Source organism: Aotus nancymaae, unplaced genomic scaffold (genome assembly GCF_030222135.1).
Source record: "Aotus nancymaae isolate 86718 unplaced genomic scaffold, 86718_ANA_hifiasm-v0.15.2.pri h1tg000059l, whole genome shotgun sequence".
Taxonomy (NCBI): domain Eukaryota; kingdom Metazoa; phylum Chordata; class Mammalia; order Primates; family Aotidae; genus Aotus; species Aotus nancymaae.
In genome coordinates this window covers 4,250,833-4,266,086 of record NW_026988473.1, presented here as the reverse complement: position 1 = coordinate 4,266,086, position 15,254 = coordinate 4,250,833, and the positions used below count along the sequence as shown (strand labels likewise).

Sequence of the window (15,254 nt, the reverse complement as noted above, 5' to 3'; positions counted from 1 at the left end):
CCATTCCCCTCTGAGGAACGGTCTCAAGGTGGGGGCAGCCTTTGACCAGGGCTCACAGAAGCCCCAGAAGGAAGTCTGTGGGGTCCAGAAGAGGAGCAGAACGAACAAAGCTAGAACCCAGCATCCCTGCCGGCCCCTCGGAATGCTTCCTGGTGCCCACCCTGCCACCTCCCCCCTTTCCCTTCGTCTGGCCGTGCTGGCGGGGCTGGCTCTGGGCCTCAGACACTCTGGAATCGCCAAGGTCTGAGCTCAGGGCCTGGCCCCCTTCCCAGGCTGTAACAGCCGGGAGAAGGGGGGCGCTACTCCAGGGCCCAGAGGCTGGAGAGGGGCAGGGGCTGGCAGTGGCTGGGAGTGGTTGCTTAAGTTTGGCCATGGCTGGAGAGGAGCCAGGCTTGTCCACTGGTCTGAAAGGAAAGGCTGCAGCGTCTGGGGGCCCAGGCCTTACTGTGGGGCCTGCCAGGAGACCCCAGGGTTGTCCCCGATTCACAGAACTCAGCAGGATGTGGGGACGGCTAGGGTGCATCCAGGAAGAGTGATGCCAAGTCAGGGCGGCACCGGACCCTCTCCCGGACAGCATCCAGGGCAGCGGTCTAACTGGGGAGAGGAGGCTCAGAGACCCACTCAGCCACACCTGTCCAAGGAACTCAGTTTTTACTTTGAGCGTGAGTTGATGTGGGTAGCTTTAGGCGGACCTTTAGTAAGTACAGCCAGGCGGTGCAGGGATGGGAGGGGCAGTCACATGTCCCCAGGGGTCTCTGCTGCAGGAATCTAGGAATGGGTGTGAGGGGCAAGCAGCCCCCTCTTCTCGGGGCCCTGGTCGACACTGAGGCAGGGAATAATGCTAAATGCTGACCATCTGCCAGGCACAGGGCTGAGCATTGAATATTCAGTTTTTCCTCACACTCATTTGAACCTGTCCCGAGACCCTGCCTAGAGCTGGCTGTGGCTCACAGTTGAGCATAGCACAGTCAAACACTCCAGGGTTGGATTCTTACTGTCTCTAAGCCTCAATTTCCTTGCTTGTGAGATGGGGATCTATGCACTCAACATCTGTGTTCAACTACTGATAATAAAAAATTAAAAAATAAGCTTGGCGAGGTAGCTCACACCTGTAATCCCAGCACTTTGAGAGACAGAGGCAGGCAGATCACGAGGTCCAGAGATCGAGACCATCCTGGCCAAAATGGTGAAACCCCGTCTTTACTAATAATAAAAAAATTAGCCAGGCTTGGTGGTGCGCGCCTGTAGTCCCAGCTGCTCGGAAGGCTGAGGCAGGAGAATAGCTTGAACCCAGGAGGCAGAGGTTGCAGTGAGCTGAGATCATGACTCTGCACTCCAGACTGGTGACAGAGCAAGACTCCGTCTCAAAAGAAAAAAAAATAGTAAAAAAATCACTCAACAAGGCCGGGCACGGTGGCTCACGCCTGTAATCCCAGCACTTTGGGAGGCCGAGGCGGGTGGATCACGAGGTCAAGAGATCGAGACCATCCTGGTCAACATGGTGAAACTCCGTCTCTACTAAAAATACAAAAAATTAGCTGGGCATGGTGGCGCATGCCTGTAGTCCCAGCTACTCAGGAGGCTGAGGCAGGAGAATTGCCTGAACCCAGGAGGCGGAGGTTGCGGTGAGCCAAGATTGCGCCATTGCACTCCAGCCTGGGTAACAAGAGTGAAACTCCATCTCAAAAAAAAAAAAAAAAAATCACTTAACAAACAGACTCCACCACGTCCTAAGCTCTTGCCTATACACAGAACCAGTCCTGCCCTCCTGGAGCTGCTGGACTGGGGGAGCTAGAAATGTGCCAAGTCAGTTTCACACAGAACGGTGGCTGCAACAGAGGCTGATACTGTGACAGGGAAGAGCAGGGAGTCAGGACAGGAGAGGGCTGGGACCTGGGGGACAAAGGGACTCTTCCATTGGAAGCTGGAAGATGAGTAGGAGTGAGTGGCACCTGTGGGCATCTGACCTCAGGAGAAGCTGCAGGGGGAGGCTATCCAGATAACTGAGGGAAGGCCAGTGGGACAACAGGGTGTTGGGGAGAGGGAGAGCTGAAGGTGCTGGTTTTGGTGGGAGGGGCCAGCCACGGTGAGGAATTTGCTGTTATTTTCATTGCAGTGGGACTGTGTCAGGGCGCCCTGCCTTCATCCCAGGAGAGCAGATCTCACTTGGCCCCAGGGAGATGTATTTGGGAGGTGAGATGTAAAGACTGGGTGAAGTGGGGGTGCTGGGGAGGTGGGTGGCATGAATGGCCCCCACTTCCTGGCCTGATCCCTGGATGGGCGAGGAAGAGGGGAGGCAGAGGAGCTGGAAACACAGGGCAAGGTCCACAGCTCCATTCCAGCCCTGCTGAGTTTGACATGCTCGTGAGTCATCCAAGTGGAGGCTCCTGAACTCGGGAGTCTGCAGCTCAGACAGGACGTCTGATCTGGAGACAGAGGCTTGGGGTTATACAGGGGGCATCTATGACAGCGGGAAAGGGTGGGCTTACTATGGAGAGAAGAGGGCCCAGGGTGCCCCAGGGAGGTCACCATTCCCAGGTCAGGCAGAGGACATGGAGTCAGGCAGGGAGAGGTGGTGGACTCAGGCCAAAGACCAGAAAGAGCAGCTGGAGGGAGCAGAGAGGGAAACCAGGAGTGTGGTGGGGAAGAGCCAGGAGGAGGGTGTGGCCCTGGGTGTCTAAAGCTGCTGCCAGTAGGATGGGGAGATGACAGCCCTTCTTCAGGGTCTGCGGAGGGGACTCAGTGACAGGGAGCCATGAAAGAGTCCAGTCCAGTAGTGATGCCTGACTCAAATGATACCCAGCCAAATTCCTTCAGCTCTCAGGGCCTCTGCAGGAAATAGTTGAAACCACTGGGGCTAGTGACTGAGGGACATCACTCCAGTGCACACTGCTCCAGTGGCATAACCAGGGAGGGCTGCCCACGAGCTGTGGCCTACAGTGGAGACTCGCAGCCCCTGGCCCCCTGCAGCCTGCAGGGAGGGTGCTGGGGTAACAAATATCACCCTAATCTCCTCCTGGCCATGACTCTCCAGCTGGGCCTCTTGTGGGCTGAGGGGCCTGGGGGTGCAGCAGGTGGAGCTTAGCTTCCTGGCAAAGCAGGGAGGTCAGGAATGCAGACATGCAGACGGGGTCTGCAGGGCAAACTGACAAAGCCCAACACACGTGGTCTCTTTGGCCAGAACACCTTTTCTAGCCTCATCACCACATGTGGCACCTCATTTGCCTTAGTATCTGCCAGCACACTTTTTCTTTGTTTTGGAGACAGGGTCTCATTCCATGCCAGGGCAGTGGATGATCTTGGCTCACTGCAGCCTCAACATCCCATACTCAAGGGATCCTCCCACCTAAACCCACCCCCTCACCCCCACTTCAGTAGCTGGAACCGTAGGTGCACAACCATGCTTGGCTAATTTCAGGGTTTTTGGTTTTTTGGGTTTTTTTGGAGACAGGCTCTTTCTCTGCTGGAAAGTGGTGGCTCAATCTCAGCTCCACTCTGTAATCTCCACCTCCCAGGTTCAAGCGATTCTCAAACCTCAGGGTCCTCTTCCTCCTGGTGTTAGAGTCACCTTTCAAAATCTAATTCTGGCCAGGTGCAGTGGCTCACACCTGTAATCCCAACACTTTGGGAGGTCGAGGAGGGTGGATCACAAGGTCAAGAGATCAAGACCATCCTGGCCAACATGGTAAAACCCTGTCTCTACTAAAAATAAAATAATTAGCTGGGTGTGGTGGTATGTGCCTGTAGTCCCAGCTACTCAGGAGGCTGAGGCAGGAGAATCGCTTGAACCCAGGAGGCAGAGGTTGCAGTGAGGCGAGATCGCACCATTGCACTCCTGCCTGGCAACAGAGCAAGACTCCATCTCAAAAAAAAAAAAAACCCTAATTCCACCATTACTCTCCAGTGGTTTCCTTTGCTCACCTGAGCCTGCCAGGTCCACGGTGCCTCAGAGAGGCTGAGCTTGTTCCTCTGTCTGGGGATGCTCTTCTGCCAACTTCATGGTCCTCATGTCAGGGTTCCTGCAGATGCTTTTCTCTAAACAGCCATCCCTTGGCCGGGTGTGGTGGCTCATGCCTGTAATCCCAGCACATTGGGAGGCCTAGATGGGTGGATCAGCTGACGTCAGGAGTTCGAGACCAGCCTGGCCAAACCCCATCTCTACTAAAAATACAAAAATTAGCTGGGAGAGGTGGCTCACACCTGTAATCCCAGCACTTTGGGAGGCTGAGGTGGGCGGATCACCTGAGGTCAGGAGTTCGAGACCAGTATGGTGAAACCCCATCTTTAAAAAAAAAAAGAAAGAAAATTCTTCAAATTCTCTATGCCTCAGTCCCCACCTCATCTGCCTTTTTTTAAGAGACAGTCTCTCTATATTGCTCGGGCTGGAGTCAAACTCTTGGCTTCAACTGATCCTCCCCATTCAGCCTCCTGAGTAGCTGAGATTAGAGGCACGTCACCGTGCACCTGGCTTTTGTCATTTTTAAATAGGGAATGAGGCCAGGCTCATGCCTGTAATCCCAGCACTTTTGGGAGGCTGAGGCGAGCAGATTGCTTGAGGCCAGGAGTTCAAGACCAGCCTAAACAAGGTGAAAACCAGTCTCTGATAAAAATACAAAAAATTAGCTGGGTGTGGTGGTGCATGCCTGTATTCCAGCTACTCAGGAGGCTGAGGCACAAGAGTGGCTTGAACCCGGGAGGCAGATGCTGCAGTGAGTTGAGATCGCCCATTGCACTCCAACCTGGGCGACAATGTGGGATTCTGTCTCAAAAAATAAAATAAACAGGGAAGGCTGGGCTTGGTGGCTCAGGCCTGTAATCCCAGCACTTTGGGAGGCCAAGGTGGTGGATCACGTGAGGTCAGGAGTTCGAGGCCAGCCTGGCCAACATGGTGAAACTCTGTCTCTACCAAAAATACAAAAATTAGCTGGCATCCCAACACTTTGGGAGGCCAAGGCAGATGAATCATGAGGTCAGGAGTTCAAGACCAGTCTGGTCAAGATGGTGAAACCCCATCTCTATTAAAACTGCAAAAATTAGCCAGGTATGGTAGCAGGCGGCTGTAATGCCAGCTACTCGGAAGCCTGAGGCAGGAGAATTGCTTGAACCCAAGTGGCAGAGATTGCAGTGGGCCGAGATCGCACGCCACTGCACTCCAGCCTGAGCAACAGAGTGAGACTCCATCTCAAAAAAAAAAAATTAGCTGGGTGTGGTGGTGCATGCTGTAATCCCAGCTACTGAGGAGGCAAAGGTTGCAGTGAGCTGATATTGTGCCACTGCACTCCAGCCTGGGCAACACAGCAAGAATGTCTCAAAGGCCTGGTGTGGTGGCTCATGCCTGTAATCCAAGCACTTTGGAGGCCAAGGCGGGCAGATCACCTGAGGTCGGGAGTTCAAGACCAGCCTGACCAACATGGTGAAACCCCGTCTTTTATTTATTTTTTTTAAAAAAAGCTTTTTAAAAAAAAAAGACTGTCTCAAAAATAAAAATAAAATTAAACAGGGAATCAGTGGGCTGATATTTATGAGGCCCTTAGCAGATGCCTGCCACATAGTAAGCACTCAGATATGTGAGACCTTTTCATCATTGTCTGGATTTTTGAGCCAAGATGGGTGGTGTGGCAGGAGATGGGCTGCTGGTGGGGAGGAGGAGAGCCACCGTGCCATGAGGGCTGACTGTGTGTCAGGTGCTGTGCTGCCTCTCTGAGTTCTGAATGTCTTTGGGAAGCTTCTAGGCTCTGAAGAAATGACTCTTAGGGATCAGGTGGGTGGACAAAAGGGAAGGGGGCTGCTCATCAGTTTTTTTTTTTTTTTGAGACGGAGTTTTGCTCTTGTTACCCAGGCTGGAGTGTAATGGCGCGATCTCGGCTCACCGCAACCTCCGCCTCCTGCGTTCAGGCAATTCTCCTGCCTCAGCCTCCTGAGCAGCTGGGATTACAGGCACACGCCACCATGCCCAGCTAATTTTTTGTATTTTTAGTAGAGACAGGGTTTCACCATGTTGACCAGGATGGTATCGATCTCTTGACCTTGTGATCCACCCGCCTCGGCCTCCCAAAGTGCTGGGATTACAGGCGTGAGCCACCGCGCCCAGCCCAGTTTTGTTTTTAAGACGGAGTCTCACTCTGTTGCCTGGTTGGAGTGCAGTGGTGCAATCTCAGTCCACTGCAACCTCCACCTCCTGGGTTCAAGCGTTCTCGTGCCTCAGCCTCCTGAGTAGCTGGAATTACAGGCAGCCACCACCACGCCCAGCTAATTTTTGTATTTTTAGTAGAGACTGGGGTTCACCATGTTGGTCAGGCTGGTCTTGAACTCCTGGCCTCAGGTGATCTGCCTGCCTCGGCCCTCCAAAGCGTGGGATTACACCTGTAGGTGTGAAGCACTGCTCCCAGCCTCACTCCTCAGTTGTTTTTTTTTTTTTTTTTTTTTTTTTTTGAGATGGAGTCTCACTTTATTGCCAGGCTGGAGTGCAGTGGCGCGATCCCAGCTCACTGCAACTTCCATTTTCTGGTTTCAAGCAATTCTCCTGCCTCAGCCTCCCAAGTAGCTGGGACTACAGACACGTACCACCACACCTGGCTATTTTTTTTTTGTATTTTTGGTAGAGATGGGGTTTTACCATGTTGGCCAGGATGGTCTCCCAAACTGCTTTGATTACAGGAGTGAGCCACTGCGCCCGGCCCACTCATGTTTTAAAGATGAGGGATAGAAGTGATGGCAGCCTGGAGGGGACAATGCTGCCCTAAACCATCTGTCTCCAAAGACTCTTTACTGAAAGTGGCTGTTATTAAATCCCTCTAATGTGCCACTTACTGTAGGCAGTAAAATTATGGACACTGTTGGGATTAGAAATGAAATGAACCTATATTCATGCTTGATAAATCAGGGAGCTCTTCTGTCCTGCCACTCTTCCCCACCTTTTGAGCACAGGCTCAAGAGGTACACTGGCCGCCAGCAGGCTCCCAGCCCTGTCACTCTGAACTGGGTGACTGTGGATACATCTCTTATTGCTCCAGGCCTCAGCCTCCTCATCTGCAAATCAGGAATGATGATAAGACCTAACTGCCAGTGTTGTCCTAAGGAGTAAGTGAGATACTTCACAAAGAGCTCTTAACACAGTGCCTGGCCCAAAGAAAACAAACACACACAAAGTTGAGTGTGATTATTTTTACTGCTGTATCATCTGGCCACTTCCTGTTTCATAGAAATGTCAAGGTGATTCACACTGCAATGAAAACCAAAAAACAGAATAGCTGACCCCTTTTCAGTGCCTGTGAGTGTTAAAACACAAATGACGTAAGTTATGTTTTTCAGAGGCACAGCAATGTGGCATAGGCCACTTGTTGCCATCCACCAAATGAGCCAGCCCAGGGGGAGCTGTAATTGAGCTGTGTGACTGAGCTCCTGTGGTGTGCTCTATCACCCAAGAAAGAGCCTAATTACAGCCATGTCATCAGTGCCACAAGGAGGGAGGGACAAATGTTGGACTGGATCACATGAAGGTGTGATTTTTTTTCTCTTCTTTTTAGACACGGTCTCGCTCTGTCGCCCAGGCTGGAGTGCAGTGGCAGGATCTCTTGCAACCTCTGCCTCCCAGGTTCAAGCAATTCTCCTGTCTCAGCCTCTCGAGTAGCTGGAACTACAGGCTCGCACCACCATGCCTGGCTAATTTTTGTATTTTTAGTAGAGACAGGGGTTTCACCAATTTGGCCAGGCTAGTCTTGAACTCCTGACCTCAAGTAATCTGCCCATCTCAGCTTCCCAAAGTGCTGGGATTACAGGCGTGAGCTACCAAGGCTGGCTGAAGGTATGGTACATTCTATCAGCGAGGGAAGGGTCTGAGAGAGCCCAAGCCTACTGCTCCGCAGACACTGGCCTGTTCACTGTGACTGCTGTGAATAGGCTTTACCATCAACACTTGTGAGCACCTTCCATGTCAAGGACTGTGAAGCATCTGAGATTTTACCCAACTTGCAAGCTAACAAAGTAGCCCATCAGGTTCATGGATGCTGGGAGAATACATGAGAGTCCTTCACAGAGACTTTATCACTATGCAGCAAACAGCATGAGCACCAGCATATTTCCATCAGTTCCTGTTGACCCTAAGTCCCATGGGGGTGATGCTGATAGGCTCAGGTAGATGTGGACACACAGAGTGAATTGCATTGTGGGAGAGGACCCTGAGCTTAGGAAACTCAAAGCCAGTAAGCATGCCTGTCCTCTGCTCTGAAGGGAGACACTATCTCCATCTTCCATGGCTATTCCCTAGATAAACATCTTTGTAGCTGGGTGCAGTGGCTCATGCCTGTAATCCTAGCACTTTGGGAGGCTGAGGCAGGCAAATCATCTGAAGTTGGGAGCTTGAGACCAGCCTGGGCACCATGGTGAAACCCTGTCTCTACTAAAAATACAAAAAAAACAAAATTAGCCAGGTGTGGCAGTGCACGCCTGCAATCCCAGCTACTTGGGAGGGTGAGGCACGAGAATCACTTGAACCTGGAAGGTGGAGGTTGCAGTGAGCTGAGATTGCGCCACTGCACACCAGCCAGATTAGGGTGATATTTGTTCCCCCAGTGCCCTCCCTGCAGGCTGCAGGGGGCCAGGGGCTGCGAGTCTCCACTGTAGGCCACAGCTCGTGGGCAGCCCTCCCTGGTTATGCCACTGGAGCAGTGTGCACTGGAGTGATGTCCCTCAGTCACTAGCCCCAGTGGTTTCAACTATTTCCTGCGGAGGCCCTGAGAGCTGAAGGAATTTGGCTGGGTATCATTTGAGTCAGGCATCACTACTGGACTGGACTCTTTCATGGCTCCCTGTCACTGAGTCCCCTCCGCAGACCCTGAAGAAGGGCTGTCATCTCCCCATCCTACTGGCAGCAGCTTTAGACACCCAGGGCCACACCCTCCTCCTGGCTCTTCCCCACCACACTCCTGGTTTCCCTCTCTGCTCCCTCCAGCTGCTCTTTCTGGTCTTTGGCCTGAGTCCACCACCTCTCCCTGCCTGACTCCATGTCCTCTGCCTGACCTGGGAATGGTGACCTCCCTGGGGCACCCTGGGCCCTCTTCTCTCCATAGTAAGCCCACCCTTTCCCGCTGTCATAGATGCCCCCTGTATAACCCCAAGCCTCTGTCTCCAGGTCAGACGTCCTGTCTGAGCTGCAGACTCCCGAGTTCAGGAGCCTCCACTTGGATGACTCACGAGCATGTCAAACTCAGCAGGGCTGGAATGGAGCTGTGGACCTTGCCCTGTGTTTCCAGCTCCTCTGCCTCCCCTCTTCCTCGCCCATCCAGGGATCAGGCCAGGAAGTGGGGGCCATTCATGCCACCCACCTCCCCAGCACCCCCACTTCACCCAGTCTTTACATCTCACCTCCCAAATACATCTCCCTGGGGCCAAGTGAGATCTGCTCTCCTGGGATGAAGGCAGGGCGCCCTGACACAGTCCCACTGCAATGAACATATGGGGGATAATACCCCATACAAGGGTGTCATGAGGAGTAAATTGAAGAGATTAGGAGGACTCATCTAAGGGTCTTTGTAGGTGCCAGGCAGCATAGACAGTTGAGTGGACATCGGCCATGATGGTAACATAGTTGGTGCACTGAAGAATTCAGAGTAGGGCTGGGATCTGGAGATGGTAATAACCTGGGGGTCTGTGCATGCAGGCTGGAGTCCAAGAGATGGTTCAGAGACAGTTCCTCTAGTCAGCCTAAGGCTCGGTGCTGTGGCTCACCGCTGTAATCCCAGCACTTCTGGAGGCTGAGGTGGGAGAATCGCTTGAGTCTAGGAGTTGGAGACCAGCCTGGGCAACATGGCAAAACCCTATCACTACAAAAAAATACAAACAAAACAAAACAAACAAAAAAAACGGTGGCTAGTCCGCCAGATAGAAACGACTTGGGGTACAGGCTCTAAGGTACGCAGCTGCCCAGGAGGTTGGCTGGTAGATGGAGATGTGAACGGGGCACAGGGCTCTCTAGGTGAGCAGGAGGCAGCAAAAATGACAGTTCCAGGGGGTCTACGTGGGAGGAAGATGGGGCCAGGAGGAGGGCACTTCAGGTCAGATTGAGGGAGCATGTGCCATCCCGAGGAGACTGCTGATGTAATTATGAAAGCCCACGTCCTAGCTTCTTTAACACTGCCCTGGTGTACAGCCTCGAGCCCCTGCAGACTGCACATGTGAGGACCCCTGCCTGCCCTGTCTGGCTTCTCTGAACCTAATAAAGGAGAGGATGCATATGGAAAAAGAACACAGAAGAGAGAGAGAAAAAAAAGCACCAAGGTCCATGTTCAGAGAGCCCTGGTAATTTTAATTCGCAACTCACCCAAGAGCCTAACGGTCGCAAGTGTATGTAAGAAGCCCCCACCCGACCCTGCCCAGCACGCAGCACCCAAGGGAGGCTGGAACCGGAATGCGCGTGCCCAGTACAGCGCTATTCAGTCCGCAGGCTTTTTGAGGGTTTCAACTTCAAAGAAAGGTCGGCTTTGGGGCGGACTTTGCTTCAGTCCCAGGCCTCGGGAGGCAGCGAGGAGACAGACTGGGACACCGAGCATGCACAAGGGGAGGGGTCTTGAGATAGGCGGAAAGCGAGAATGCTCCCCTCCGGGCCCGGTTTGCCAGGCGAAGTGAGAAGCACTGAGGCCTGAGGAAGCTCTACGCGCGCGCAAAGGGCCGCTCGCGGTGATTACTGGGGTGGCGATGGTTGTGAGGACGCTGCTACCCAGCCTGTGCCGAAAGGGAAACCCCAGGGGAGGCGGCGGCCAGCGGGGATCTGTGGTCCCCTTCATTTACGACGGACAGAAAGGGCGACCCCTCAAAGCCACTTCCAGATCTTGCGACCGGAGCAGAGTTACCACAGAGACGCCCGTCCCGAGGCCCCGCGGGTCGGAAGTTTCAGTCCCCTGGATTCTGGCTGACGACGCGTCCCCAAGGAATGTTCTCCGCAGCAGTCGACACGCCCCACTCCGGACACAGCAAGGTCTGAGGACCACGCTGAGGCGTCATTTCCGTCGGGATCCGCGGCTGCTATGGAAAGGGCGGAGCCGCAGCGGAGGGCGCTCCGCTTAGACGTCATTTCCGGTGAGCCCAGCGGCAGGCCCGGCAACATGGCCCTGAACGGCGCTGGTGAGGACTTGGGCGGCAGGGGCTTGTGGCTCCGGGTACGGGAGGCAGCCCCCTGCGGCAAGACCCCAGTTTTTGTGCCTCTCTTCCCCAGAAGTCGACGACTTCTCCTGGGAACCCCCAACTGAGGCGGAGACGAAGGTGCTGCAGGCGCGACGGGAGCGACAAGATCGCATCTCCCGGCTCATGGGCGACTATCTGCTGCGCGGTTACCGCATGCTGGGCGAGACGTGCGCAGACTGCGGGGTGAGGCGAGACCCGGGAGAGTGACAGGGGATGGGGCCGCGGGCCAGGCCATTCAGCCCTTCCTCGGCCCTCCCCTCTGGACTTCATCGCCGCGTCTAATTCCGGCCCCATGTGCCTTTTGGTCCATAGACGATCCTCCTCCAAGACAAACAGCGGAAAGTCTACTGCGTTGCTTGTCAAGAGCTCGACTCAGACGTGGATAAAGATAATCCCGGTGAGGGTAAAAAATAATCCGGGAGAGGTGCGGGGTGTGTGATTGGCCTAGAAGCGTGATGAGTGGTGATAGAGGCCCGAGAACAGTAGGCCTGGGAGGTGACAGGGGATTCTCTGGGTGGGGCAGAGGTAAAATGTTTTCTCCTTTAGGCTCTAAAGAGGACCATTCACTCAGTAAAAGCAGCAAGCACCTTCCGTGTGCCAGCCACTGCGCGAGAGTCTGAGCTCAGTCAGACCCAGTACTGATGAAGAGTTGAAGCTAGGGCATAAATGTGATACATAGTAGAAAGTGGATAAGTTGCCTTATAGAGGGACAGGGAAAACACCTCAAGCACAGAAAGAGCAGAGCAGAAAAGGAGATGGCTCAGGGCTGAGGTGGGCCAGGCATCCTGACCATTCTACTCACTTTCTCCTCTTTTTAGCTCTGAATGCCCAGGCTGCCCTCTCCCAAGCTCGGGAGCACCAGCTGGCCTCAGTCTCAGAGCTCCCGTTGGGCTCTCGACCTGCGCCCCAGCCCCCAGTACCTCGTCCGGAGCACTGTGAGGGAGCTGCAGCAGGGCTCAAGGCAGCCCAGGGACCACCCCCTCCTGCTGTGCCTCCAAATGCAGATGTCATGGCCTGCACACAGACAGCCCTCTTGCAGAAGCTGACCTGGGCCTCTGCTGAACTGGGCGCTAGCACCTCCCTGGAGACTAGCATCCAGCTGTGTGGCCTTATCCGGGCGTGTGCGGAGGCCCTGCGCAGCCTGCAGCAGCTGCAGCACTGAGAATAGCCCCTGAGAAAAACCCTCTAGAAAAACAGCTGTTGCTCTGTGTGGTTTGTTCTTTTCCTGGTTCTGAGTGTGCATGCCAGCCCCAGCTCCACTCACTGTTTTCAACTTTTGGCCTCTCACCTCTCCACTGTCTGCTCTCCTTGACGCCCTGAGATCAGTTGAGCTTGTTTCTGCTCAGTTTCCCCAGTCAGGATGAGGGATTAACCAGAGGACTATGTGACGCCCCTTTTCTCAGGAAGAGGACATAGCCTCTTCAAAGGTAGGAGCCAGAGGGCTGGACCCTACCCTTGTCTCTGGCAGCACCTCTGCAACCTCTTCTGCCATCCGGTGCCCATTCCCCACCTGGAAGTGAGATTTTGAGTTCCAATCCTCTTGATAGATTCCTCTCCTTCCCCTGAGCATTCTGACCCTATCAGCCTATCCCAGCCATGCCCACCCCAGGTACTCAGACACCGACCGACAGGAGTTTGTGGTGACCCCAGCGTCAGGGGGCACGTTAGGCACCAAGTGTGGACTTGCCAGTCTCCTGACTTCACTGTTAGATCATTTTCCTTGGGAGGGTAATGGGCAGAACTCGGTGGGCGGGGGGGGGGGCCGGGAGCGGGGCGTGACAGGGAGAAGAGACAGGAAAAAGAACCGCGAAGGAACCTCGCCTGCGCCTTTTGGCCTTTCCCCCGCTCCGCCTCCCTTTTCCATCTTCCCTTGGGTGGGTGCCCCGCTCTGCCTTTCCTCAGCTTTGCGCGACGTGGTCCCACAGCTGTTGCCTTTTTAAGAGAGGCCCGGCCCATGCGGAGGGGGTGGGGCAGAGGCGGAGTCTGAGGAGCTTGGGAAGGAACAAAGCGCGGCCTGCGGGCGTCGGCTGGGCTCCGGCGGGGCCTGCGGGCGGCGGCCCGGGCAGAGCGTTGAAAGGAAGAAGGTGGCATCGCCGACCCGGCCATGAACGGGCTGCCCTCGGCCGAGCCGTCAAGCGGCGCGGGCTGCGCCCTGGCCGGGCTCCCACCGTTACCGCGCGGCCTCAGCGGCCTCCTTAACGCGAGCGGGGGCTCGTGGCGGGAGCTGGAGCGCATCTACAGCCAGCGCAGCCGCATCCACGACGAGCTGAGCCGCGCCGCCCGCGCCCCGGACGGGCCCCGCCACGCCGCCGGCGCCGCCAACGCGGGACCCGCAGCCGGCCCTCGTCGTCCTGTCAACCTCGACTCGGCACTTGCCGCGCTGCGTAAGGAGATGGTGAGTGGGTGGGCGCCGGACCAGCGGGGCGAGGGGCTGCCCCGGAGCGCAGGAACCCAGACAGGCTGCCTGGATCTCAGAGAACTTGCAGACACCGGTTGGGTTCCAAGGGTTATGGAACGATAATTAGTGATAGTTACCAATTATGACAATAGTTACCCTATATTTTCAGACGTTTTGCTGATGTTACTTCATTTCATCCTGCTAAATGCATGATAACACCATTTTTTTAGGTGAGGGTCAGGACTTGCCTAAAGTTGCACAGCTTGCAGGTGGTGCCTGATGTCCACAAAAACTTTGTTGAGGAAGGTGCTGGGAAGATGGGCCCACGATTCCAGGGGATGGGGCTGGGCTGGGGTGGCCTGGACCCCAACTCCAGCCCACCCTCAGTTGTCTGCAGGTGGGGCTGCGGCAGTTGGACATGTCCCTGTTGTGCCAGCTGTGGGGCCTGTACGAATCAATCCAGGACTACAAACACCTGTGCCAAGACCTGAGCTTCTGCCAGGACCTGTCATCATCCCTCCATTCAGACAGCTCCTACCCACCTGATGCGGGCCTGTCTGACGACGATGAGCCTCCTGATGCCAGCCTGCCCCCTGACCCACCACCCCTCACTGTGCCCCAGACGCACAATGCCCGTGACCAGTGGCTGCAGGATGCCTTTCACATCAGCCTCTGAAGAGCTGGGGGGCAGGTGGGCATGCACCCATGCAAAAGGCTCAGAAACTCCCTCGGCAAGCCCTCAGACTGCAGAGCGTGCGCCTCCCCACACAGCCTCACCTCACAGGAGGGCCAGGCATGTATCCCTCAGAGGCGAAACTGCCAAACCCCTTCTCCTGTCTTGGGTTGGCTGTCACTGGGGCGGGCACCTAAAGTACAGCCTCTGCCCATGGCACTGGGCCTCCACTTCGTCTACATATGTGCACCCCCAGCTTGGCCAACCCTCAGCCTTGCGGTGGGGCCCAAAGCATCTCCCCCTCTCCTTGGCGTCTCTGGGGTTGGGATGAGTGCCTGGCTCCCATCTCTTCACCTTTTGTTGCTATCGGCAGCTGCTGGCTCAGGGGCATCCCACCTCCGGGCTCCGGGTTCCTCTGTCCTGGAAGGGCTCCAGGACCCGTCCCTACACCCACCCACGGCCAGAAGGGTCAAGGCCCCATGCTGGATATTTAAATTTAGGGGCCGGCCTTCTGGGATCGTTGATAAATAAATACTCTCAGCGTCACTGTGTTCTGCCTGGCTGGCTCTGGGGCGGGAAGACCGCGGTGTTTTTGGCAGGTGCGGCCCCGCGCTCTGCCGGCAGGTGGCGCTCGAGACCCCCGAGTGAAGGCCTTGCCGTCCTGCCCGGGCGGGGCTGGAGGCGCTCCCGGCTGGCTGAGCCTGGCTCCGCCGCTGAGTGACTGCGGTCTAGTCACTTCCCCTCTTGCCGGGGCCTTGGAGTGCCCCGCCCCGCCCCCTCCTGGTTCGCTTCGGACTTTCCCTGTCGGCAGGGAAGGAGAAGGAGCCGCCCACCTTGAGGAGGGAAACTTTCCACCCCGCGCGGGGCGGGGTTGGGGCGGCGCAGGAAATGGGTGGCTGGAGTCGGCGGAGCAAGGGGCCCCGGGGGCGGGGGGAGGGGGCGGGGAGGCGCCTTCTGGGATTGCCTGGAAGCTCAGGCCCTGCAGATGGGAGGGAGGGGCGGCGG

General features: G+C 55.7%; 2 protein-coding genes across 4 annotated transcripts; both read left to right on the top strand.

The window, feature by feature from the left end:
- The first annotated feature begins 9,479 nt into the window (after nucleotides 1-9,479).
- ZNRD2 (zinc ribbon domain containing 2) lies at nucleotides 9,480-12,911 on the top strand. 2 transcript variants are annotated; one of them, XM_012462981.3, is made up of 4 exons: nucleotides 9,480-11,073; nucleotides 11,210-11,361; nucleotides 11,491-11,575; nucleotides 11,997-12,911. In XM_012462981.3, the coding sequence occupies exons 1-4, from the start codon at nucleotides 11,022-11,024 to the stop codon at nucleotides 12,338-12,340; spliced, it is 633 nt and encodes a 210-aa protein (XP_012318404.1). In that variant the 5' UTR covers nucleotides 9,480-11,021; the 3' UTR covers nucleotides 12,341-12,911. The 2 variants fall into 2 exon arrangements, with proteins under 2 accessions (XP_012318404.1, XP_012318403.2); XM_012462980.3 differs by lacking the exon at nucleotides 9,480-11,073 and adding an exon at nucleotides 11,076-11,118.
- A 36-nt stretch (nucleotides 12,912-12,947) lies between these two features.
- Nucleotides 12,948-14,795, top strand: FAM89B (family with sequence similarity 89 member B). Of its 2 annotated transcripts, none has more exons than XM_012462977.2 (2): nucleotides 12,948-13,573; nucleotides 14,013-14,795. In XM_012462977.2, the coding sequence occupies exons 1-2, from the start codon at nucleotides 13,283-13,285 to the stop codon at nucleotides 14,250-14,252; spliced, it is 531 nt and encodes a 176-aa protein (XP_012318400.1). In that variant the 5' UTR covers nucleotides 12,948-13,282; the 3' UTR covers nucleotides 14,253-14,795. The 2 variants fall into 2 exon arrangements, with proteins under 2 accessions (XP_012318400.1, XP_012318399.1); XM_012462976.2 differs by having other exon boundaries at nucleotides 13,974-14,795.
- Nucleotides 14,796-15,254: the final 459 nt, after the last annotated feature.

Coding starts and splice junctions, on each gene's coding strand:
- ZNRD2 (XM_012462981.3), top strand. CDS start 11,022: ATGGAAAGGGCGGAGCCGCAGCGGAGGGCGCTCCGCTTAGACGTCATT. Junction 11,074..11,209: donor CCGCTTAGACGTCATTTCCG/GTGAGCCCAGCG, acceptor TCTCTTCCCCAG/AAGTCGACGACTTCTCCTGG. Junction 11,362..11,490: donor AGACGTGCGCAGACTGCGGG/GTGAGGCGAGAC, acceptor TTTGGTCCATAG/ACGATCCTCCTCCAAGACAA.
- FAM89B (XM_012462976.2), top strand. CDS start 13,283: ATGAACGGGCTGCCCTCGGCCGAGCCGTCAAGCGGCGCGGGCTGCGCC. Junction 13,574..13,973: donor CCGCGCTGCGTAAGGAGATG/GTGAGTGGGTGG, acceptor AGTTGTCTGCAG/GTGGGGCTGCGGCAGTTGGA.